Raw genomic sequence first — 27,124 nt, 5'->3', positions numbered from 1 at the left:
TTCTACTGCTAAGTTCACAGAAATGTAAATATATGCCCACCAAAAAGTTTGTACACAAATGTTCATAGCAGAATTATTTGTAATATCCAGAAGGTGGAAACAAACTGAATGTCCATTAACTAATGAATGGATAAACACATGGCATGACTGTATAGTGAAATATTATTTGACCATGAAAAAGAATAAAGTGCTAATACATGCTACAATGTGTAAGAAACTTGAAACACAATGCTAAGTGAAAGAAGTCAGTCACAAAAGACTACATAGTATATATGATTGCATTTATACGAATTGTCCAGAATGAATCTACAGACACAGAAAGTAGGCTAGTGATTTCCTAGGGCTGGGAGATGGGTACATTGGAGGTGGTAGCTAAAGGGTACAGGTTTCTTTTTGGAATGATGGAAACATTCTACAGTTGATTATGGTGGGCTTCTGATTCCTTCAGAGGAGGAGACTGAACAACCACAGAGAAAGGGCAATAACTCTGTCAGGCGCGGTGGCTCACGCCTATAATGCCAGGACTCCGGGAGGCTGAGGCGGGCGGATCACAAGGTCAGGAGATCGAGACCATCCTGGCTAACGTGATGAGACCCCGTCTCTACTAAAAATACAAAAAATTAGCCCGGCGTGGTGGTGGGTACCTGTAGTCCCAGCTACTCGGGAGGCTGAGGCAGGAGAATGGCATGAACCTGGGAGGAAGAGATTGCAGTGAGCCAAGATCGCGCCACTGCACTCCAGCCTGGGTGACAGAGCGTGACTCCGTCTCAAAAAAAAAAGGAGGGGGGGCAACAATTCTTAGCTTTATAGCTGCTGTCACATGTTTGTCATTTTCACAAACTACTGTCTGTATTCGTTTAGCAGCAAATCTTTAAAACCGAAAGCATGTGGGAAACATCCTATAGTGGGTTCAGAGAGCAGGTTCTGAGGTGAAAGCACTTATATTTGAGTCCTGTTCTTTCACTTTCTAAGTCAGAAAGTGTCTTCTGTGGGGCAAATTAAATGTCTTGTGTGCCCAATATTGTACTATTCAACACAGCAGCTTCTAGCCACATGTATCTACTGAACACTTGAAATGTGTCTCATCCAAATTGAGATGTGCTTTATATACAAGATATATACCACATTTTGAAGATCTAATCTTCCCCCCAAAAGTAAAGCTTCCCATTAATAATTTTTATATTAATTACATATTGATACGATAATACTTTGGATATTGTGGGTTAAATAAAATATATTATTGCAGTTTATTTCACCTATTTTGGTTTACATTTTTAAAGTGGCTACTAGAAATTCCAAATTACTTATGTGACTCATATTATATTTCTCTTAGTGCTGATCTATAATACGGAAATAATGTTACCTGTTAAATATAGTTTTTGTGAAGATTAAATTAATATGTGGAAAATGCTTTAAAATACCTTGTATATAATACGCACTCAGGAAGTGTTAGCTTTAACATTTACTTGAAGGTGGTCAGTTCAGAGAAGCAGGGAGCAACTTGTCACAGGCAGGACTGCAACATGAGCCAGGGAATGACAGCAACACTTCACAGAAGAAAAGAAGCCAGGCTAACCTTAAGGCTTGCAGGAAAGACCTGACTGGACAGAGGCCTGGAGATTTGCATTAGGCGGCTATACAATTCCCAAATAGATGTCTTTTCAGAAGACAAATGTGTCTGTATGCTGACATTTGTAATGAAGAAGTAGTCAGAACTAGAGGACTGCAAATGAGGTTTAAAGTTACTTTTCTGGCTCCGATACTATCTTATTTTCAAACGTGGACTGTCACTCTACCCCTCTTCATTTTCTATCTTATTTATCTACAAAGGAGTTACTGTTTGTCCTATGCTGCTGCTTTCTTGTTTCTTTGGAGCATGTTAGAGTTGCTCAGGATCGTTCATTCTCCACTGGGTGGGCAGATACTTGGCTCAGCAGCCCAGTAAACAGTTGGGAAATGGCCAAACACTAACATTCAGGGCACCACAGTCGTCACTGTTAGGTAAATGATTACATTTCGCAGAGCTGGCTGTGTTTTGTTAAACCTCACAGGGCTGAAGCGCCTGAGTCCACAGCATATTCAGCTTAGTACCCTAGACCAACTCACTTTCCCTGCGATGTCAGCATCTTTACAGAGTGGTTTCCCCAAGGCTGATGCTACCACCTACCATGTTCCACCCACCACCTTAGTTTCTGATTCCTTTCTTCCTTTATAGTAACATGAGAGTAAAGGGGCCAATCCAGAGCTTTATGAAAATTAGGGTTATGGCATGTTTTCAAGCTCACAGGTCCTTAAGAGGTTTTGGCTGCTGATATTTTCAGTGGCCCATTTTTCAAATGGGTCTGGTTTCGCATCTAGAGAACCTGGCCTGACCTATATTGCTGCAGAGGCTTAGCTGTGTATGTGTCTAGGCTCAGAAAGTGGCAGGAATGAGAAATATGGTGTTGAAAGTAATGAAAGACAAAAGGGATTCAAATATTATTTCTATATATTTATTTTATCACACTTCGTTTTCAATTTACAACAAATAGTGGGCTAGCTAAACTTTTATTTCATGTGTGTGTGTTTAGTGGAAAATAAGCACCTGTCATTTGTTTTGCGTTTATCACCACATCTGTTTATTAATAAATATTTGCGAATGTTCAACATGGCTCTTTTAATTCATGCAAATAAAGACATTGTTTTCTTGATTTCATATTTTGGAAATCCGTTTCTTGAAGCAATGTTCTCTTAGTCATCCTAGCTATTGTGCAGATTACAGTTGAGTGAACTAGAGCTCTCACCCCCAAAAAGTTGAGATAAAATTATTAATATATGAGGATGTCCCTTAGAGGACAGTGTACCACAATACAGTCTCAAAAAGACACAGCAAAAGAAAAATCAAAGGGAGTTTCTGAAATTAATTTTTCTGATTCCTCTGTGCTAAGTCCAATATTTTTGCAGGGCTGGAGGTAGAGATCTGAATGTCTTTGGAGCAGCCTCACTACATGGTCAGCAGAAAGATGAGATATTATTTCTATGTGCCTTCTACCTTAAGGCTTAATAAAACTAACAATAACAGAGTCATAAATATTAACTCTTGAAGTTGGAGAATAAGTCTTTTAAAAGTCTTGTCCCTTCTCCCCGAGCCCCCAACTCCAAAAAATAGAAAAAAAAAATGGTTTGTTTCTTACTTTTTTTTTTTTTTTTCTGATTAGGGAACATGTTTGGTTTTCCTGTCATGCTTAAGGAAGTCTTATCAAGGGCTTCATATACATTGATCAAAAATTGTTGAAACAAAATTAGGTTCTCCTTGTGTGGTTTTGTTTTTGTTTTTGTTTTTAACAAACACTAGTTTCCTCTTAGAGAATAACTGTTCTCACTGTACCAAATGGGATTTGAAAGACGTACAAGAAAACTAAGAATGTTGTTGAAAGTGTCACATGATGATTCAAAATGACACTGTGGGTAGCATACTGCATATACCCAAATTTGATCAAACTGCAGTTTTTTGTAGCTTTTTACAAAAATCTTAAATACAGGTAAATATGTAAACGCTGTGCTCTCAGAGAGCAAGTACTTAGTCATGTCACATCGTGTCTCTTTCGGGGAGACAAATTCAAGTAAAATATCACAGGTCAGTTTCAAAACCATCCGCTGGAAGTACTATCTGGCTGAGGGGCAAACACCACTTTGCACATCTCCGAGTTCTCTTGATGGAGCGGGAATTCACATCCTGCTAACACGCTTTCTTTTCTTTTCTGAGAGACATAACCTCTGCCTGTAGACAGCCTTTCGTACTTTTTCTCGAATTGCCTGTACAACAACAGCAACAGTAACAGAATTACACACAGTTAAGTCACCCTACACCTCTCCAGCCAAGTTACTGAATGTATACTTGAAGTTTCTGTTCCAAAGCAATTTGAGAAAGGATATGAGTGTCAAAGGCTACTCCATGAATGGGTGATTTTCTTCTCATTTCTTTCTTTCTTTCTTTTTTCTTTTTTTTTGAGACAGAGTCTCACTCTGTCGCCCAGGCTGGAGTGCAGTGGCGCGATCTCGGCTCACTGCAAGCTCCGCCTCCCGGGTTCACGCCATTCTCCTGCCTCGGCCTCCCGAGTAGCTGGGACTACAGGCGCCGGCCACCATGCCCGGGTAATTTTTTATTTTATTTATTTTTATTTTTTTTTATTTTTTATTTTTAGTAGAGACGGGGTTTCACCGTGTTAGCCAGGATGGTCTGGATCTCCTGACCTCGTGATCCACCTGTCTCGGCCTCCCAAAGTGGTGGGATTACAGGCGTGAGCCACCGCCCCCCGCCTCATTTCTTTTTATATCAACAGAAACACTTCAAATGCCTGGGATATGGGAGTCCTGCCATACAGTTTTCTAGAATGAAAGACTAAATTCCTTTCAGCTTTTTGGTGATGCTGTTATGCTTTGCATGCTGTGCCGTGTCTCACCCTTCATTCCAGAAGCCCCAACTTGGGAGCACTCTCCTTTTGAGTAACAGGCAAGCCCCGCTGTTTAAGCAGAGAATGTGGACATAGAAACATTCCAAGAGCTCTGGCCCAAGGGAAATGTGGAACCAAACCAATTAATCATGTGGGTGGGTTGGTGGTCACTGCATTTCAACCATTAGAAGGTTGGCTTTTTTTAATGCATTTGTGGAGGTTTATTCTAGATGTAAGTTAATGTAAGTTAGTGACAGCTTAATAGGTTTACTATAATGCGCAATATTTTATTCTGTGAAAATACAGCCTATTCATGTTTACATTTATATAATTGATGCATTTTTTAATATGAATCATGAAATGTCAGTAAAATAATGAAGATGCTCGATTTGGCCTACTTATCAAAGGAGATGATGTAAGATGTGGCTTGCTGTTTTAAGTCTACAAATGATCCTTATAGTTAGTGTAGGTCAACTACTATGAAAGGGTCAGTGCTACTTAGACCCAAAGCATTCTAGCTCTGTGTGATAGTACTGGTACAAATAATGGTTACAAAATTCAAATGACATAGCATAAAGTTACATGGAAATTATATCTTTATATTTTAAAACACTAACAATTCTACCAAAAGCATTATTTAAAAAAATTCAGAATCTCAAACTCTGAAACTTGAGCCAAAACTTAAACAGGGTCAAGTTGCTGTTATATAGAATACTTAATAACTGCAAATTCATTTTTGCCCTTAAAGATGGTAAATGGATTGCCAGGTGTTTTATTTGAAATCTTCTGTCCAGCAGTTTATTGTGAAGATATCAGAAAGTAAATGTGTATCTGATTTTTTTTTTATGAAACTATGTGGCAACTCCTATGGTAAATCATAGTCCTTTCTTTCCTTGATAAATTGTCTCTGGATTAGAATATGATACTATCTCCAGAAACAAATGAACTAGTCATTAGATTTTTTTGGTACCCCAGAAACTGACTTTTTTTTTGGCCTTATCAATTATTCTTCTACTCATTTAAAGAAAATTCATCTTTCACTGAGTTTCTACTGTTTCCTTTTAATTCTGAAACTGAATGTTCTAGATTGAATGCAAGTTCCTGGTGCACTGGTGATGGTCCTGGAACATTACCTGAATGCTGTATCTTACCTGAATGGAGCTTCATCCTTGTCCATCTGCATGCAAACTAAGAATGGGTACTGAGAAAACTGTACTGTGGAGATAAACTCCAGGCCTCCTTCTGTTTCTGTACTGGTTTCCAGGCCAGCTTTCACAAAAGAGGAGTCTACTGTGATGTCAGTAGTTATTACCACAGTCACCCTAAATATTTGAGAAAAAAAGAAAAAAACTGTTCATATTATATTTAATGGAATTGGACTAACAGCTATAAGTTTACAGGATCTGCACTTATGATGCCAGTGACTGGAAGAAGACACTTTAGGGATTCAGAAGTGACCTGGATGTGCTCAGAGTTCTGCTGGTAACCAGGGCCTGGTGAGTCTCAGATACTGGGCAGGGAAGATTTGCCCTTCCCGAGCTCTCCCCTGCCTTCAGTTGCAGATGTGGGGAGTGCCTATAAGATACTACATTGTTTTGTATTGGCATAACAAGACCAAAATGAAAACATTCTTGGAACCCAGTCCTCTTAGGAGGTCAGAAATACTCAAGTTATATTAAAAGGGAGTCTAAACTCACCAAGAAGACAATTGATGTTTATAGTTTTTGTTAACTATCTCTCTGTTGGCTTCTAGGCAGCTTTTTAATTCCATTTCATTACCTTCCCCAAAGAATCTCTAGAGGTGTAAGCCCTTGGTTGCCAAGATATTTGAAAAAAAATATTGTGTTACAAAAAATCATTCTTACAGTGGGGCATGTACAGTAAGTAGGTCCCAGGAGGAACGAATATGGTGGGTCCTTTAAGAACTGGATAAACAGATTGCACTGGCTGGGAGTGTGCCTTGGATAACAATGAAAAGGATAAATAATTTCAACAGACGGTTTACCTCTACTTTAATTTAATTGTGGACTTTAAATCAAACTGTGATAAATTATTTTCACAATTAAATCAGAGTTCTATGCCCATATTTTTTGACAGGGGTATTAATTTTTGCTGTGCAAATTAAAACCCCTGCAGCTGTTATGATCAGTGTAAAAGTAGGTGACAGGTTGTTTTAATCCCTGAATCACTTAGAGTACTTTCTGATGTCCTATATTCAGCAAAGGCTTAAAATATATTTTTTCAAATGAACAAGTGGAAATGGAAGACAGATTGGTTACACTATGGCTAATGGGAGATTCTTAAGGATCCTGTGTACTAAAAAAAAAGTCCAAATTACTTTTTGTTGTTGTTGCTGTTGTTGATTTCTCTTTACAAAGAATTCAATTCCATTTCATTTGGAAAAACTTCTGTCTAGAAAGTACTTTGGAAAGAGGTGAAAGATGACTGATTATGTGGGAAGCCCTAAATTATATTGCTGAACCCTTTGATGACCAGTGTCACTTTTCATTCTGTGGTTCCTTTTAGTAACACTGTGGGTCACACTTCACATTAAATGTACTACTGTTTGATTGCTCTCAGTTCCTTCATCCGTAGTTCAAAATAAATCAAAAATTTGACTTTATCACGTATCTCACTTTTGCCCGAGTGTGTTTTTAAATATCAAAAAAGTAAAAATAGGTTACATTTCTATTTCCTTTTTAAAAATTCTGTAACAAACAGAAGACTAATAATTTTCATCTTCACACTAGTTCAAAGACATTGTTTCATGCTCAAAGTAAAACACTTTCATTAAATCTCACAGGTAGATTAGAAAAATTAAAGGAGCTTAGACTATTTTATTTAGAAAAAGGAATGCTGATGAAAAGACTTAAGGACTCCTAACATTTAATATTTAGTTTCTGCACAGATGAAATTATCTTCTTTATTTTTCTCCATTGAAGACAACAAAAGAGGAAAGTTTGCCTTAAAGTAAAATTTCTTCTTTTGGTGAAACACCAAAAGAAGATGGACCATCTGATTCACAGGGCATTCTGTCTATGTATGTCTTTAAAAACAGGAAAATTGTTGGCTGAGTCGTGTTAGGTACTGACCTGCTCATAAGAAGCTATGGACAGAATAACTTCCTGTGATCAGTTCCAACTCTATCATTTTATGATTACAAATAGAAAGCATAGATTTTGAAAAGTCAGAAGGTTAATTCCCAAAACATATTTCTGAAGTTCTCTGCATATAGTATTATATGTAATTCATAAATGTATAATGCATAAACACTTACCTATTTTTCACTCGGGTTTTAGACTCACGATACCACAAGCTAAATTCCATTGCACCTGAAATATCAATAGCTAGGCCACCCTGGACCTCTATATTGGCTTTTAGTCCAGATTGTAACTGAAGTTCCTAGAAAAAAAAAAAAAACACAATAGTTATAAAAATAATAATTACAATTTAGTTAACCCCCTTTCCAATGGCACATTTGACCTCCTGCTGTAGATAATTCCAGGTGATTGTGTTGATGTTGGAGTCTTTCTCTAGGCTTGGAAACATGCTGTCCTAATCTTGATCACCAGAAGTAGACTCTGTTGATTTGCTAAATTAATTAGTAAATTAAAACACCAGAGTAATGAAGTGTCAATTAAGAAGGATGTTTTCCTTCAATCATTGCTACACTTTGAAAGGAACAATGGTTCTCAAAGTGTGTTTCTGTGAGGAACAGCATTAGCATTGCCTGGGAACTGGTTTGAAGTACAGATTATCAGCTCCCCTCCATACTTATTAAATTAGAAAATCTGAGGATGGGGTTTAGCAGTCTATGTTTTAACAAGTCCTTGTATGATTCTGATCCACCTAAATTTGGAAACTTTTGAGCTAAGGAAAATGACGTCATCTCCATCAGAAATCTAGCTGTGGCTTTTTGTCCAGGGAAGTAAGGGGAGGAGGTTTGGATCAGGTGATCTCTCGAGGTCCCTCAGCACTTCTCTAGTTATGTGCTGTGTCAAATACAGTCAACTGCATCCTGCTAGAAAATAACAGACAAGTTTTAAAACTCCCGGTGGAGTGTGTTTGTCCGTTAGTTTCCAAGGGGAACTTGTTATAGGACTACCTTTGCCCAGCCCTGAGTATAATAAAATCCAAGGGTGCTCAAGTCCCTTATATAAAAAGGCATAGTATTTGCATGTAACCTACACCCATTCTCCCAAACACTTTAAATCTTCTCTAGATTACTTATAATATCTAATACAATGTAAATGCTATGTTGCTGTTATGCTGTATTTTAAAAATTGTATTAATATTTACTGTCGTTTTGCTATATTTTATTGTTCCGGTTTTTTTTTTTTTTTCCAAATATTTTTTATATGGGGTCGGTTGGATTTGATGAGGAACCAGCGGTTACAGAGAGGCCAACTGTATACAAGTTCCAGGAATTGCTTACATCCAACTAGAAAAAGAAGGCAAAGCAATTTAAGCCTTAATACGCTGCTGTTTGACATTTGAAATGACATTGAGTTAACGGTCAAGTTCAACATGAACTCAGTAGTATTTTTCAGAGGGACAGTAATTATTTACAAACATGGTCCATCCTGAGCAATTTTGTCGTTGTCTGAAACCCATTTTTTTGTGAAGTTAGCCTGCATTTAGCCTTTAAGTCTTGCTTTTTTTTTTTTTTTTTCATGTACGTTAGTTGAGGTGATGCTGGCACAAAACTTTTTAGCTGGATTGGAATCAGATTGCCTGGGGACAGTGTTGAAAGTGATAATGATTTTGAGAAAAAGACTCAGTATTCTTAATTTTGATATTCCTCCAAAGATCTTAAATTCCTGGCAACCGGCAGGATGACTAACTTCTTTATGTAACTGCCCTACTCAGACCAAACAAGTCATGCATTTGCCAACTATAACTGCCATGATTTCACTTTCTAGAAAGGATTGTGTTGATCTCCTTGAGTTCTCTCCATTTTCCAAAAAAAGGTGACAGGAAATCCCAGGCAAAGGACTTGGTTTACAACCAGGTGTACTAAAAAAGTATGGTTGTGGCATGAAGCTATTTTCAGTCTCAAGGACACTCTTTGATGGAAGCATGAGATTCTCAGTGCCATGCTCAGGACACATTAGGAGATAGCCCTAAGGATACTTAAAGAGACATTTGGTATAGAACAAAATATGGCTGCATGGGATGAAGGGGTTGCCTCAGGCATTATAACTAATGTGATGGATGCAAACTATCCTGAGGAAACCACAACAGTCATGCCCACATTTTCACCTGTGCCTGTGAACTACGGGACCAAAATATGAGAGTTCTGTATGTGCATGCAAACGTGATTGTTCCCAAATGAAAGCTATGGTGTGCCTTGCCTCAGAAGTATTCCTTTCTTTGCATTTTTTTCTCTCTTCCTAATTTGAAAATTATAATCTTGGTCATCTACCCAGTCCAGCAGAGCCCTGTGATGTGGACCTTGACCTTCCCACCAACCATATATTAAATGGAAGGCAAAATACACCAAGTGCCATCGAAAAGGCCATTTCATGGCTGTTAGACAATGCACCTTTTGTGGGGTGAGAGCATTTCCATTGCAAGAGCATTATGAGGAGTGCCTTGGATTTCTGGGAAAAGTCCACTTCTTTACACAAAGGGACAATAGAAGAGTGTGTATGTGCAAAGAGGAATTTTCTTGGACCCTCTTATAAAGATAAACCACTGACTCCTGTAGAAAAACAAAGCACTCTTTCCTTTTTGAAAGGGACTAAGCCACATGGTGCTAATTTTTAAGCAGTATAAAGTAAGTGGAACTAACAGGTTTTGAGTACCTACTGTGTGCTCAAAGTTCTATAAAGCTTCGATGTCTCATTTAATCCTCATACCAATCTTCCATGGTAGGCATTATATCTTAAGATTGAAAGGAAAAATCAATCTCAGCGGCTACACATCAATAAACGATCCAGCTGTCTGTAGGGTGAAGACATTTCTTTCTTTCTTTGAGATGGGTCTTGTTCTATCACCCAGGCTGGAGTGCAGTGGTGTGATCATGGGTCACACCAGCCTCAGCTCACCCCCAATTCAGCCTCCTGAGTAGCTGGGACCACAGGCATACCCCACTATGCCCAGCTAATTTTATTTTATTTTATTTTTTTGTAGATCTGGGGTTTCACCATGTTGCCCAGCCTGGTCTCAAACTTCTGAGCTCAAGGAATCCACCTGCCTTGGCCACCCAAAGTGCTGAGATTACAGGTGTGAGCCACTGCACCTGGCCTGTGTGAAGACTTTTCTACTAATATTCATAGCTATCACAAGCTCATAACTCTCTTTTGTCTTCTGGTGTACAAGAAAGCCTGTTCTAAGAAATATTGAAAAAATATATATATAGAGAGAGAGCATAGGTTTATATCCTTGTTTGGCCCAGAGTGCATATCTATTTAGATTCTTTCCTATGAACTAGAGGAAAAAGATATTAGAACTTTGTATTTGTAGCTAATGTGACCGCTTTGATTCTCTTAGTCCCGTAAGTGTTTCTTATAGCTCAGACGCTGACATTTTGACAACTCATCCCGTTGCTTCCATTTAGGGAAATATGTTCTTTACTGGCTAAAGAGGATCCCCCTTATTAAACTGACTTTATCAGACATCTTTCTCTGAAGAGTAATCCAATTAGCTGAAGACAGAAAGTGTGAGCAAGCACACAGTAATTCCATCTGCCCTAGTGGCTGTGATGGGCTACCCACTGCCAACATTTCCTTCAGTGTCAGCACTTGACCTAGAGTGGTATGTGCCTCTGAAGCTAGGATGGCATTACTGGAGTGCTCTGCAGAGCCAGGGGGCCTCAGACAGCTTAATTTGTATAATAACCTCAGATCTGCCAAATACTCCAACCTGACACACAGACACTGGGCTATGTTTAATAGCTAGGGACAATCTTTCTCATAGAATATGCCTTGCCTTAGCTGCCCTAGCTTAGTGAATAGAAAAACTGTACAACATAATCCAAATCAGGGATTGGCAAACTATGACCAGCAGGCAAGTCTGGTCCACTGGCAATTTTTGTACATAAAATTTTATTGAAACACAGCCATACTTATTTGTTAATGTATTGCTGATGGCTGTCTTCACTCTACAGTAACAGAACTGAGTGACTGCAACAGAGACCATGTGGCCTGCAAAGCCTAAAATATTGACCTTCTACCCTTTACAGAACAAGTTTGCTGACCCAGGTCTAGATTACTCCTCGTGGTTTTACACCCCAATTCAAATTCTCAGGCATTGTTTATGGATGGCTAAGCACATACAGGAGGTGTTGAGCTGTCCTCTGTGTCTTAAAACATAGACTACTTTTTCAGTACTTGTATTGCCTTTAGACGATTCTTTCATTAAAACTGGAATTGTGCAATGTAAAATTCTGATATAATTTGAGAACTGTTTTTTTTTTTTTTTATGTGTGACTTGAGGATTAAGGGATACAAGAGGCACTGCTGTTTGTCCTTTCTACATTTGTATTGACAGAAACAATTTTGTTCAGACACCCATTGAAAAACTATGTTCACAAGCTTCCCTCTCAGCTAGAGGTAGCCATGTAACACCGTTTTGGTCCAAAACCTAGACAGGGATTCCAAACAATTCTTGAAAAAGAGTCAGACTCTGTGACCTCTTATCCTTCCCTTCTTCCGTCTTGGAATGAGGAAGTGGTTCTGGAAGTGGAATAGTCATCTGATAATCACAAGGTGACAAGCATGAGGTCAAAAGTCACAAGTAAGAATGGCTGAGCTGAAGGAAGGCAGCTTGAATTCGGATGATACCTTAAGTTTTCCATATTAACCCTGAACCACCTACTTCCAAATGTTTGTTACACTATAAAAGTCAAACTATTTAGTTAAGCCACTCTAAATTGCTTTTTGTTTTTGTTCTATACAGCTATCCTGAGCTGATATGAGGGACAAGAAAGATAGAAAATTAATACTGTTTAATCCCAAATAATGAGGTTTTGGAGGAGTTTTAATACAATCTAATATCTAAGATGTCTCCCAACCCTTAAAATCTATGATTTCTTAACCAGAATCTAACAAATCAGAATCCTCAAATTATCTGGCAAACAACAAAGCTGATAAAATCTTCAGACCACCTGCTCCAGGTGCCTCACTTTACTAGTATGAAACTGTGGCTTAAGGCTATTAAGTAACTGCCCAAGAGCACATAGCAAGAAGATAACGGAGGCAAAATTCAAACGTAGGCTATTATCCATTAATGTATTAAAACAATACTCACAGTCTGAATGAATTACCTGAGAATGATCTATTAGCAGAATAAGTCCTTTCACCACACTGATAGGGTCGCCAGATGCTGACAGCATTTTGGACATCAAATCACTGTATCCATTGAAAAAGGTGACAGGTCTGAGCTGAACATCAAAGAGGATGGCTGACATGCCAGCATAGGAGTCAAGGTTCTCCTCCCCCTCGTCAGGGGTGGCTGCGATTAAGGCTTCCAGTCCTTGGGCTTCAATAACCACCTGGAGAAAATCAATATAATGTTCATGATGCAAGCTCCCTCCCTGCTCTATAAATAATAGTGAAGCTTCTGAGCTGCAGCTAGAACTTCTCAAGGGACCAAAAAATTAAATATTTGCAACAGCTAAAAACAGAAAATAAAACAGACAAAAACCTCTATGCCTGAATACAAGGTGGGTTAGTTTTTTATTTAATCCTCACAACCACTCTTTGAGGTACATATGATATTACCCATTTTGTAGATGAGGCAAAAAAAAAAAAAAAAAATCTCAAGTTTACTCAGCTAATATATGTCAGAGGCAGGACCCATACCCCTTCTGTCTGACTACGAAGACCATGAGCTTTCTATTTTATGATGTCATCCTAGAAACCCTTAGTCTTTCCAGGACTGTCATATACAACGCATCAGCTATCTTGCAGAGCATCTAAAATGAGATGGAAAGGTGTTGGCAGAGTCATTCTAAGGCTGCTGCTATGTGAGGACATGGTATTCTCTAAACCATGACTCACCCCATTCCATGTCAAACTTTTCTCCCTAGCCAAAAAAAAAAAAGTTGATAAACACCATGAGGGGACTAACACCCTTATTTCCACCAAAAATAGGAATCCTACATATTTTCTGTCCTCCATATCCAGCCCTTTAACTCCTGGGTGTTTTGCATTTCAAAGTACATGTCAGAAAACAGATGGTGATTCCTCAGGACAGAAGGGCATAGTATTCTTACTGTAGTACTACCAAAAGGTATAGTAATATAAGATTGATAAAAACTCAAGTTTTTATAGCATTGGATCATTTAGAAAACTTAAATGGCTGTATTTATGAGGTTATAATTTGATGTACATAAAAACTAAAAAGAAAGTACATGTCATTATTAGGAAGTCTTTACAGACCATCACCTCAATTTGGTTAACACTAAAGGGATGGAAGTCAGCCAACTGTTGAATGCCTACATTTTATTCTTTTCTCTCCTAGCAGTGTTGGAGAAATACAGATTGACCCTTTAGAGCGTTCTTCAATTATGAAATAGAAGAACTATTCTATTATGAAAGGTTTTATTATGGGGAATCAATCTCTTCATAGAAACACCCAGAAAAGGAAAATATATTCTAGAATTAAATACTTGGGGGTGAGAGTGGGCTAAGAAATATATCTGTGAATAAAAATAAAATATTATATTTAAATGTTTGTGTGAGAAATATTGGTACAATTTCAGTTTTGTGAATATGTGCACCTTTCAAAAGACAAATAGACATTTGGCAAGTTCAATTGATCAAATTGCTTAGGTTTCAAGTTCATATTTGAAACTTTCTCTGAGTGACTATAAACCATACAGCCTCTTACAGATAAGGGAATCTTGGGCAAAATATGACAGAAGCCAACATTAACGTATACATTCTATAGCATTAACTACAGTATATATGTTTTATTTTACCTTAGCCTGATTTCTTGCATAGTTTATTAAGCAAAATCCATGAGAAGTGAGTTACCTGGCTACCATGAAGACCAGCCTTCCCAATGTACTGAAAGACATTCAGGTTACTTCTCCTTAGAATGCCAGAACCCGAGTAAAGAATGTCTAGGCTGTAAGTAGACGCCGAATGGGGACTACCTGATGACACACAATAACTGTAATTTAATAGCAGTTCCAGCAATGCTAAGTTGTGGGGTACAGAAGGAGAACTTCTTTTTGGTGTACATACGTTCTATGTAGCCAGTGTAGGCAGAAGAAGATCCACTCCTGGAGAAACGGTCATAATTATGAGCAACCATTTCCTTCAGAACTCGACGGACAATTTTGCTGCAACACATGAGGGGGAAAAAAAGCTGCACATTCATTGTAATGACTGTTTCCCAAGTCAAATTTGGAAAAAAGAAATCCTCAGTGGAAAAAGGAGGAAGCCAAATTTTCCTCATGCCTTTCCAAGAGCCAGGGCGGCGCCAGCTGGCGTGGTAGCATCAGGATTAGGGCTAGCCCCTTCATTACTCAGATATTTGAAATTTAGTTTGGTATCAAAATGACAGCAAGGCAAGGGTGTCCAGCTTTGAGGTGGCTTAAGTTGACTAGTAGACACATTTCAGGCATGGCAAAATTTGTCATGGCTTTATTGTTAAATAGTGCATACACTTAAAGGAAAATTGTGCCAAACTGGAGAGGTTGCACAATATTTCTTTAAATGTTTTTCTTCATTCTCTAATAGTCTCTCTCACTAATGACATATAACAGTACATTTCCAGTATTTCTCCTATATCTGTGAAGTTTCCAATTACAGAAACAGCTCAGTAAAACCCATATAGAAACCATTGTCTCCTCTGGAGCAAGTCTTAATCCTTACCCCATGCCTCCATCTTGTCTAAGTAATTAGTGTTAAGATGTTCATTTCTGATTACATAACACTAATCATATCAGTAATAGCAACATTACGACAATACAGCAAAACATCAAAATAATCAACTATAGAAATCTGGTCCTAGGTCTGAGGTAGAAAATAATTGAGGGGAAGCAATGGGATCCTGAGAAGTTTCCCCTCCAATATCACTAGGTTATAAGATTTTGGCCTAGAGAAGCAAAGATGAGGAGGGTCACGACAGCTGTTCTCAGATATTCAAAGAGTCTTCTTGTGGATGAATGACTAGATGTATTTTGCTTTGCTCCTGGGATAAAACCAGAGCCAATAGGAAGATTTCACGTTATACAAAGACATAATGTTGAGAGTCTCTGAACAACACTGGCACAAGTTCCCTCAAAGATGGTGAACTTCCTGTCATGGGGAGAGGGAAGCAAAGTCTGAATACCACCTGCTGGGAGACTACAGCCCTACAGTGGAGAGATGCCAAGCAAGGGAGCCTTTAGTGTTCCTCCCCACTCTAATGTTTTTGGTTCGGAGACTCTGACCCATATTGTTGGTGATACTTTCCTCACAATTTCTAGTCTGTTCTCTACCCCACTGTCTCCTCTTTCCAGGTCCCTGAAATGCTAGGGCCACAAGACAAAGGCAGCAAGTACACCCAGGATCTCCTCCACAGGGTCGCATAAAAGCAAACAAAGAAATAGAGGGAGAAGCTAAATGCATTCAACTAGAAATACACGGCTGCAGAGAGGCTTTGCTTCTTTTCTCACTCGCTCACCTGCCCTCTTCCTCTTTCCTGAATGTCCTGCTTTTATCTCTGCTCTACTCACATCCATTTCTTATGTCTTCCTTCAGTCTTAGTCCTTGTTTCTCTTTCTTTCAACCTCTTAATGCCGTCTTTTTTCATTTTCTTTCTCTTTATTTTCCACCTTTCCAATCTCTGTGGTGAATGCTTAAATCTGATCTTTCCTGGGGGTAGTGTTCTGCATGTAACTCAGAAAAAATGAAACTTCCTTCTCTGGCCCTCTAATTCCAGGGAGGAGGCACCTTGGCGGAGCCACTTTGCATTTGGGAGGAGAGACTTGGGAACTGGAAGGAAATTAATTCAGCAAGAGTTATAGAGTGATGAACTCTACTGAATGCACTCTTTAAATTTTGAATCATCTTAAAATGTAGGCAGTGCCTAAGATTTTAAACTTAAATGGGAAATTTATTTGACCTGTGATAAATGAGGTTTCAAAAATTCCTAACACTCGAAATGTTACAATAAAAAACCATTTGGTAAGAATTTACGTTGTTTTGTTGTACGTATTTTAAAAATCCTGCTGAAAATGCAGTTAGCTTTTAAAATATTTGGCAATATACACTTGCCAGACTGAACAAGACATCCCTAGTAAACATTATACCGAGTTCCCACTCATGGACTCATAGTGCCAAACTGAAGTTGTTTCACCTGGTCCCCTAAATAGCCCTATTATGGGAAATCTGGCACTCTTTGGTTTTATGCAATGCAACCCTGCATAATGGCCACATCATTATTACTAGCTACATGGGTACCACATGAACACACAAATAAGCTTGACTACACAGAGAGACGTGCAATATATTATACCTTGCAGGCATTTCAAAACGTAGGATGTCTTGAACAACGGCGAGCATGTATTTATTCATTTCTTGGGGAAGCTCCCCAATAGACAGCAGGATGTTCTTGACTTCCATGTAGGATGGATTGTTATTTAAAATGATAGCAGCTGCAGTAGTGCGCACAGTCTTTTCATGAACTTTACGGTTTTGGTGGTATATTCTGTTCAAGGTCTTCTTCACCTGTTCATGAGATGTTCAAACTTAGTGCACATCTAGATATTTTTTAAATGGACATTTCAGCAGGAATAGTGAGTGTTCATAAAAATATATATGTGTTACTACATTTCTCAGATTCCTTTGTGATTTGGTGGGGGCCACGTGACTAGTTCTGGCTAATGGGCCATTGACAGAATCTATGAGGATCACTTCTAGGCTGAAGCCATTAAGAATGCCAAAATAATTGCATTCCATTGCAACAAGTAACTTCATAGATTATTAGAACTGCCTAACGATATGCAATATGTAAGGATCTATACTAAGCATCTATATTTACTTAATTCCATTTCCCCTTACCTTTTACTAACTCCCTCAAATCCTGGCTTTGCCCTCAGATATACAGACGTTAAATAAGTCACCCAAGAACAAACAACCAGGGAAGGACAGAGCCAGAGTTTATGTGTAGGTCTGTCTTTCTCAAAAGTGTGTGCCCCTAACCGTCATGATTTGCAGCCACCAACTTCAACACAAAACTGGTGGGCAGGTGCTTAGCTACAAACTGGAAACACCATTCTCGGCAGATGGTTTATCTTGAGATTTGTAGACATTCTCTGCCCTAACAAAGGTTTAATTTAGTTGGCTTCCTGAAACATGTAGTTGTAGTAACAAACAAAGTTATATTTAAACCAGGATATTTCAGTATTGAAAAATGTAACAGCATCTTAAAACTTATAAAAGTAAATATATTTCAAAAAGGAATTTGTTTCTTAAAATAAGAGAATATGCTTCAATATTTACGCTTCAGGATATAGGATGTTACCCTGTGAGGATATTTAGAGTAGCCTCAAATGCAATTTTAGAGTTATTTTTAAGCAGGAGAGAAGACTATTTGGAGAAAATATAGAGTGACTTGAGAGGAATTTGCATTTGACTCATGTTCAGACATGCTTTTTTTTTTCTTCTGTTAATGTCACAAATATTCTCAGAGATTTTACCTCATCAGTTATGAAAGGGAGATCATATCTCTGGAGAGTAGTGGTAGCCAGGTGGCTGATGGGCCCTTCTCCTGCTTCTGCGTACTTCAGAAGACTTGGGATGCCTTCTGGAAGCAGGGCATTCTTCAAAGCCAGCAGATACATCCTGGTGTCCTCTTTTTTCTCTGCTTTTTCAAGTCCTCCCAGGATTAACTTCTTAGCTTCCACTACTGCCTGAAAAATCATATACCTTAGATATATGCATGACCATACATTGAAGAAGACTTGGTAAGACTGGCTTTATTCTTGGGTCGAAGAAAGCAACCTACAGTTTTACAAAGTTTTGCATTGGTTGCTTGACTGAGGCACACAGTGGAATAAAAGCAAACAAGTAAAGCCTGATAAAGGTGTTGTGCTTTTTTTTTTGAAAATACATATACATTCTCAAGAAGCAGGGAGTATTATCAATTGCTAAAGCAGCAATTAGATGGAGCCTTAGTGTCACCATGCACCTTTCCTTAAGTAAAAACTCAGGTGAGACCTCTTAGAGCTCAACCATAAGGTCTGGCTCTAAATGTTTTAAAAGTTCGCGGCCGGGCGCGGTGGCTCAAGCCTGTAATCCCAGCACTTTGGGAGGCCGAGACGGGTGGATCACGAGGTCAGGAAATCGAGACCATCCTGGTCTACACGGTGAAACCCCGTCTCTACTAAAAATACAAAAAACTAGCCGGGCGAGATGGCGGGCGCCTGTAGTCCCAGCTACTCGGGAGGCTGAGGCAGGAGAATGGCGTGAACCCGGGAGGCGGAGCTTGCAGTGAGCCGAGATCGGGCCACTGCACTCCAGCCTGGGAGACAGAGCGAGACTCCGTCTCAAAAAAAAAAAAAAAAAAAAGTTCTTGTTTTAACTTAATTCCAAATTTAATTAGTGCTGCAATATAGTTTAAAAAAATTTCTTAAGTACCTCCTATGTGGTAGGTACTTTACTAGGTACTTTTCAAATACATTCTATAATGAGACAAGTCCTTTTGTCCTAGTCTGAGAAAAGGGAGGATTGAGTGTAAGTTAATAGTTTAATGGGAAAGCAAATTAGAAATAGGGACATCTGGGTTCTGGTCTTATATTTGCCACTACATATGTTTTAGAGACTTCAGTTTCATGTTTAAAATAAAGATTCTTTGGATGACAGAGCCTAGGCTGAAAAAAATTTTTTAAAAATAAAGGGTTTTAAGATCTAATTCATCCACAGGATTCATAACCTCTGAAATTAGGCTACAAGCACACACACACACACACACACACACACACGGGGTTGGGGAGAATGAATGATATGGGGAAGAGTGGAGAAGTATTAACAACAGGCTCCCAATAGAAGGGAAGATGCTAAACATCACACTTAATCAGAGAAGTGACATTTCTCAACTACCAAATTGGTGAAAAATTCAAAAGTTTGCTACCATATTTTGTAGGTGAGACTATGGTGAAGTAGGCCTTTTCATAAATTGCTGATGAAAGCCTAAAACGGTACAATTCCTATGAAAGATAATGTGACAAAAACAAACAGAACTGGTTTTTGGCAAGCAACTCTATCCCTGAAGCTACATCTCAAAAATAGCAAAAATCTGTGCCTGAGATTAGTCACTTCAGTATTATTTGTAATAGCAAAATAGTAGAAGCCACTTACATGACCATTCATAGGAGATGTTAAATAAAACATAGTCCATAGACACAATGGAGTACTAGGCAGTTGTCAAAAGGAATGAAAAAGATCTCTATGTAGGGAATATTTTCATGATATATTGTTAAGTGAAAAATGTAAGATACAAAAAGTATATATAGAATGACATATTTTGTGCAAAAACGTATGTAAATGTGTGAACATCTGTTTACTGTTTCAAAAGGAAACATAGAAAGAAATTTTTTTTTTTAATCAGTGATTTTGTTTACCTAGAGGAAGTAGGTGAGATTGGGGGAAAAGCATCAAGAAGCGAATGAGACCTCTTTGATAATACTTTTAAAACACAGTTTTGCCTTTTGAACCACATTACTATTTCACATGTTCAAGAAATAAAATTAAATCAACAGGATGAACAATTATCAAAATTCAATTTAACCAGAAACAAATGAAACTAAATGTCTATCAACTTGTTAATATGACTAAACAGAAGAGAATAAAAAAGAATTAATCCAAGTAACTTTGGAGCATAAAACTTTGTGTACATGCAATGGAATATAGTCTAAGGACAAAAAGAACGATAATAAAGTTTTGAACTTTACTTAGTTTATTTCTGTAGCAATCCTGTGTGGCAATTCCAAAAAAATATTGTGTAAGTTTTAGAATTGAGCAGATGAATCAATATATTGATGTTCTCGAAAACCACATTTGTCACAGTGGGAGAAGGAAAATATAATGATTAAATGAGGGAAAAAGAACCCTATAGTGTTGAATTAGAATTAGAATTAGAATTATAGATAGCAGTGGGAATTCACAATTTGGTAAATACATGTATTTTTTTTTCATTGTAAGATACTAGTTGCAATGGCACTCAAGTAATAAGAAGTAAAAGTATTTAGAGGTAAATGTCAGATGTCTGCAAATCACTGTCAAATTATACAACTAAAATAAAACAGAAAGAGATAAAGCAAAGATGAGAATATCTTAACAACTGATGAATCTAGATGAAATATATCCGGGTGTTCATGGAATTGTACTATTCTTACAACTTTTCTGTAGGTTTAAATTTTTTCAAGTACAAATTCAGTGAAAATAAGCAATTAGGATGCAGGGAGGTCAAAACATAAGCAAAAGACAAACATAAAAAAGAAACATGTGGCATAGTACTGGTTGTGCACTTGTCTAGCCACCATTCAGACTGTCACAGGACAGTAGCTTTTATGCTAGTAAGTTCTGAAAGGCTATAGAACTACATAGGATGGCAGATACCTTTTATACAGTATGCATATAATGTGCCCAGTAGCTACCTTAAATTTGTGCTTATTTAATACAAGACATCATTTTCTTTCCTTCCTTTCATATATCTTTGATTTGGGCAAAAGATAAATGAATGTTCCACAGCAGAAAATTCAAAAGAAAAATTGAACCTTTATTACAGTTGTCCGGTACTAAATTCACTACGGCCAAATATCATCATCCTCAAAGATGAAAAAAAAAGTTTGCTCAAAAACATGAACAAAACTGAATGCCAATGATAGTAGATGGTCTGCAGCTACCTTCAAGGTAATTTTAAAGATGTGATGAGAACCAAGCTGTCCATTATCAGAAGAACTTTAAATTTGATCGTTTGCTCTGTTTCCTTATGCTACATGACTTTCCTAGGTAACCCCAGTCTCTCTCAAGGTTTCAGCCTCTCTCTATTTCTGACCCTAACTTCTCTCCTGAGCCACAGGTGAATATGGACACCTGTCTGTTGGACAACTGAACCTGGTGACCCAAAGGATTTCGAACTTAACATGGCCAAAACAAACTAATAGCTCTACTCTCCTCCCACCCCCAAACTAGGCTGTATAAACCTTCCTTAAGTGGTTGGCATCACCATACACCTGGTATCCTCAACTGAAAGCTTTAGAGTCACCTGGATTCTTACATCTTTCTCATTTCCCACATCTTATCAGTCACTAAATAAAATGATCCTTGAATCTATCTCCTCTCAGCCCCCTGCCCCTACATTAATTCAGACCTTTACTAATTCTTGCCTAGGTTATTGCAAATGCTTCCAGTCAGATCTCAGTAACTCTAATCCAGTAAACAATCAGCCCACACAACATCTTGCTTCTTTCTTAATAAAAAATCTGAGTATGTCATTCATCTGCCTAAAGACTTCACCGGTCTCTTCTTTCTGTAGAATGAAGGCCAGACTCCTTAGCTTGTTATTAATGAAGATCCAGGTCACCTTCCATCTCTATTTTCATCCTGTGTCTCCACTCTTACTTATCTGCCCCCAGAAACATACATATTTTATGTTCCAACCCCACAGAATTTCTCACTGTTCCCAAGCATACCAGGCCCATTTTGACTTTGGGCCTTTTCATACATTGTTGTATGTCTCCTAGAACATCTTTCATTCCATACTTTGACCTCTTCACTTAAAAACCTCTTCTAGACTAAGTTTAAAAATTGTTATTTTGGTGGAAACTTCTCTAGCACACTCGAACAGAAAACACTGCTGCATCTTCTGTATTGTCTGAGTACTTTGTTTATATTTCAATATTATTTATTTGTTTATATTTGATAAACAGACTAGGAGTTCTTTGAGGATGGTAGAATATTTTACGTATGTTTATATTTGAGGATTAGCATCATGCCTAGCACAGAGTAGATGCTCATTAAATACTGCTGAATAGATCTTTCTATATGTAGGTTTTATCTTTAGCCAAGATATTTAATATACAAATAGCTGAAGTAAATCGGCTACTCAAATAATTACGGAAATTGCAAAATATAAGAAGTCATGCTTCCCTAATATAAAAATAATAAATTTAATTTCTGCCAGAACTTAATAAGTTAATACTCAAGCCTTTTCAGTACTACTGGTTTTCAGTGATCTTTTTCATACTTAATGTATATTCTAGTTTTAGCTTGCCTCTTTTGGGACTATTTGGTTTCAAGAACATTTTCCCTACTATTTTTAATAGCAAGCACTTAGTAAGCAAAATGATACATAGTGCTGTCTGAGATAGAAAAAATGCTGATGGAACACTGTCTGTATAATATGGACAGAAAAAAGACTTATGTTTTTATATATTTAGCATCTTTATTTGCATTATAGAAAGACGGGGTGTGTTAAGACATTAATCTATTTTGGTTTTCCATATTTAGTTATACTTAAAAAGTGTTTTTGCTTTTTGCTTTTTAGTAAGAAAGATGTGAAAATTGATAGTCCACTCAGGCAAGTAGAAAATTTTTAGGCAAATGAAATTGAAAACAAAATATAAAGTTCTCTGTGATTAGAAGTAACTAAATTCCTACTATCAAAACTTAAAACTGCAAATCACACTTACTATCGGACAAAGTTCTGCTCTAGGAGATAGCCTTAGAGTCTAATATTTCTCTGAAAACAAGAAGTATATCATACACACCATTTAAAACTGAATACATAGTGGGTACTCAATAAAGTATATGGGTAGGGAGGTTATCGTACTTTCACTTTTTACCAAGTCTTTATTAAATATTATCCATGTACCAGGAACTGGTGAGCAATTGGTGTTGAAAAAAACCAAGTTCCATTTCTTCGTGGAACTTACATTCTAATGAAATGGAAATATACAATAAACATAGTAAGTGAATGATTGTAATGTATGTTAAATGGCAAAAACTGCTATGCAAATAAGGTAAGTAGAATAGAGTAAAGAGAATTAGTAGTGCCAATAGTAGGCAGCATGGTGAGTATCAAATAGGACGATGGTGTAGAATGATGTAATACATGAGATTGGATTTGCACTTACTTTGAGTTTGCAGCCTTCATTCTGACACAACTTTCTGACAAGTGTCCCAATGATGATCATAACAGTTTCTCTGATGTCACTGCTCCCAATAGAACCTTTGAACTTACTCTATTAACCAAACAGGGATAAAATAGGTTACCAAGACATTTAAATATTTCCAAGGAACACTTTTAGTTAAAAAATGAAGTAACCAATACATCCTTGGGAAAGTATTTTTACGTTTCTAGATTGCAAACTCAGAATTTTGCTTTTGAGACACTTACACATTTGCTATGTAGCTTTGAATTGAAGAGTTAATCCCCTTTTCAGGGATTTTTAACCTGCGGTATAGGACATTCTTAACCCTGGAGGTTTATGGATTGGATTCATTGGGTCAATGAACAAAAAATAAAAGTGGGGGAGGGGTTATAAAATTTTATGTATGAGTAAAAAGGGACTTCATCACTTTTATCAGATTCTCAATGGGTACATTTTCCATAAAGATTATGAACTATTCCACTAGATCATAGGTAAACAAGTGCAATTAAAAAGAAAACATTCTTGGACACAAGAGAAGTCTAGCTTTCGTTTTCAATATAAATCTTTAACAGCAGAAGAATTGTATCTCCTCAATGTAGGTATATTAAGTATCATGAGAATTTTTGAAGTCGAAACAAATCTTGTAAAATTGATTACTGAAGCATAACCCAGACTTCCCCCCTCTGAAATTGTGTCCTGTGCTATATAACATGATAGGTGAACACAATCTTTAAATTTCCATATAGTTTATACTATTTAGTGAAATTGCGAATAAGGCACTAAGTGAAATAATTTATTATACAGTTAATAATTAGTGAATAGAAAATACCCCAATTTGAATATGAATACTCAGAAGTCTCTAGTTGATAGCCTTCATTCTGATCTAAGGAACTTTTAATTAGTGTTAATATTCTTAAGAAGTTTTACAGGAGCTGAGGGTCTTTATTTTCTATTTGACTTACAATGAGGGCTCTCAGGAGTTCTTCATCGGGATGAGAAGCAAATCCACAGGCATAGAGAAACCTCTCCTGGAGGATAATGCTACTGTCACTTTTGAAATCCAAAAAGTCCAAAATGGCTTCTAATGAGTCTGAGGTCTGAGCAGAGGTGACAGCATCCACCAGCTGAGGTCTATAAAAAAAGGCATAATCATGGATATCAATGTTTAGGGGAAGGAATGCTTAAAAATCTCTACCATTCACAGAGTCTCTATTGGCTTGAGTTTTCTCAAGAAGTAATTTTTTAAAATTTGAACCAATGAAGAAATGATTAAGACTTTCTCAAAAAGACCCCTCCCCATTTAATTTTAATTTTCTCCTTTAACACCCCTCTCTCTCACTCAAACAGTGTATACTCAGAATATACAAACTAATTTTACTATATTAACCTGAGCTAAGTATAATTTGGAGATTTGTAAATAAAAATTATATAAATACAATTAAAAATTAAGTTCAAATTCTTTCCTATATAGTAATACATAAAAGCTATGGGTCCCCAAATTTATTCTCTTTCTTTAATTAGCTTTACAAATACACACATTTCAGAAGTGCCTACTTGAACTAAAGCAGTATTATTTGATGGAAAATCCTTTAACCTTATATCCAAGGAAGAAGGTTTTGCTCTTTTTAAAAATTAAAAAAAAAAATGGTATAGCTCTATGTTTAATCACAATGAATATGTGTGAGCAGAATAGAACTCCTACAGAAAAACTCTAGTTACATATTCTAGTCATCAAAAATCTTTGTTTTTTTGAGCCTGGGACGGTAAAACTTCTAAAAGTAGTTGTCATATTAATGAACACATGTATGTAAATATTACATAGTACATCTATTTAAACACACCAGACAATGTGACACGTGCTTAGTAGTTTATACTTTTAAAAAATGATATACTTGTACTATTTTGATCCTAACAAAAACCTAGTGAATTAAGGTTAGATAACTAGAAGACATAATACTTATTGAGTTTATATTGTGCAAGCTCTGTGCTAAAAATTTTATGTGTCCAACCTCTCTTTAAGTTCTTCATCTGTAAAATGAAGTTAAAGTAGTATTTACCACAGGATTGTTGGGAGGATTAAATTATGTTATCTCTGTAACACATTCAGAAGAGTGCTTGACATATAGTAAGTGATTGATAAATATTAGCTGTTATTAATACTACCACCTCATTTAATCCACTGAACATTCCTGTCAGTGTAATATTAATATTCCCCTGTACATGCTAGGAAACAGACGCAGATATACCTAGTCATTTGTTCAAGGTCACAAAGCTGGTAAATGGGATTGCTGGAATTGAAACCTAGGTTTTTCTGACTCTGGAGTCCATGGTTTCTTAATTACATTGATGTTTCTCAAAGTGTTTTTCATGTTAACACTAGTCCTACAAAATGCTTTAAGAAAAGGGATTTTCAAGGTCATGTATTTCAGAAAATATTGAAAATTTACCAGAATATTATCTGATTAAAGATACTATAAAATTCTGCAACAGAGAGAAATTGACATGGTTTCATCCAGTTTTGCAAACTCAGTTGCTCACAGAATCTTTTCCTTTTTGCATACCTGTTAACTTCCTGCAAATTACAGGATACAACATATAGGCTCTTTGGGAAATGTTACATTCCACCACCCTGCCTCTCACTATCCTACAATAAATAGAAAGAATTATTATCCTTATTTTACAGATGTTGAAAGTGAGGCTCAGAGAAGCTAAATATAAAAGACTTCCGGGCGGGCGCGGTGGCTCAAGCCTGTAATCCCAGCACTTTGGGAGGCCGAGACGGGCGGATCACGAGGTCAGGAGATCGAGACCATCCTGGCTAACACGGTGAAACCCCGTCTCTACTAAAAAATACAAAAAAACTAGCCGGGCCAGGTGGCGGGCACCTGTAGTCCCAAGCTACTTGGGAGGCTGAGGCAGGAGAATGGCGTGAATCCGGGAGGCGGAGCTTGCAGTGAGCTGAGATCCGGCCACTGCACTCCAGCCTGGTCGACAGAGCAAGACTCTGTCTCAAAAAAAAAAAAAAAAGACTTCCTTGGCCGGGTGCGGTGGCTCACGTATGTAATCCCAGCACTTTGGAAGGCCGAGGCGGGTGGATCAGCTGAAGTCGGGAGTTCAAGACCAGTTTGACCAACATGGAAAAACCCCATCTCCACTAAAAATACAAAATTAGCCGGGTGTGGTGGCACATGCCTCTAATCCCAGCTACTCGGGAGGCTGAGGCAGGAGAATTGCTTAAACCCTGAAGGTGAAGGTTGTGGTGAGCTGAGATTGCACCATTGCATTCTAGCGTGGGCAACAAGAGCAAAACAGAGTCTCAAAAAAACAAAAAACAAACAAACAAAAAAAGACTTCCTTAAAGGATATATTGTTACTGGAGGTTAGAATTTAAACTAGATTTTCTGATTTCAGTTCATCTTAGTGTCCTTTCTATTACACTACACTGCATGTGTGTTGCATGTTATCTGGTTCAATATTGTATAAATAATCTGATTTAGAAAATACATCATGCAGTCCTCCAAATTATTGCTGCCTTAACATTTTTAGGATACAGACAATGGTAAGGTTTAGTATAATCTCTATTCTCAATTAATAC

The 27,124-nt window shown here is 37.4% G+C and overlaps 1 protein-coding gene across 2 annotated transcripts in view; it reads right to left on the bottom strand.

The window, feature by feature from the left end:
- Positions 1-2,480: 2,480 nt before the first annotated feature.
- Positions 2,481-27,124, bottom strand: part of MTTP (microsomal triglyceride transfer protein) — a 58,052-nt gene continuing 33,408 nt past the window's right edge. For both annotated transcript variants that reach the window (XM_023220077.1, XM_023220078.1), the window contains 10 exons: positions 24,492-24,660; positions 23,512-23,619; positions 18,073-18,285; positions 16,890-17,101; positions 14,630-14,727; positions 14,417-14,538; positions 12,703-12,930; positions 7,711-7,835; positions 5,585-5,755; positions 2,481-3,795 (listed from right to left, as the gene is read on the bottom strand). In XM_023220077.1, the coding sequence (XP_023075845.1) occupies positions 3,624-3,795; positions 5,585-5,755; positions 7,711-7,835; positions 12,703-12,930; positions 14,417-14,538; positions 14,630-14,727; positions 16,890-17,101; positions 18,073-18,285; positions 23,512-23,619; positions 24,492-24,660 (1,618 nt within the window). In that variant the 3' untranslated portion in view covers positions 2,481-3,623. The remainder of the gene's footprint in view (positions 3,796-5,584; positions 5,756-7,710; positions 7,836-12,702; positions 12,931-14,416; positions 14,539-14,629; positions 14,728-16,889; positions 17,102-18,072; positions 18,286-23,511; positions 23,620-24,491; positions 24,661-27,124) is intronic.

Source organism: Piliocolobus tephrosceles, chromosome 3 (assembly GCF_002776525.5).
Source record: "Piliocolobus tephrosceles isolate RC106 chromosome 3, ASM277652v3, whole genome shotgun sequence".
Taxonomy (NCBI): Eukaryota; Metazoa; Chordata; class Mammalia; order Primates; family Cercopithecidae; genus Piliocolobus; species Piliocolobus tephrosceles.
Note: the sequence above shows the minus strand (reverse complement) of the source record. Positions and strands in the feature narration are given on the sequence as shown.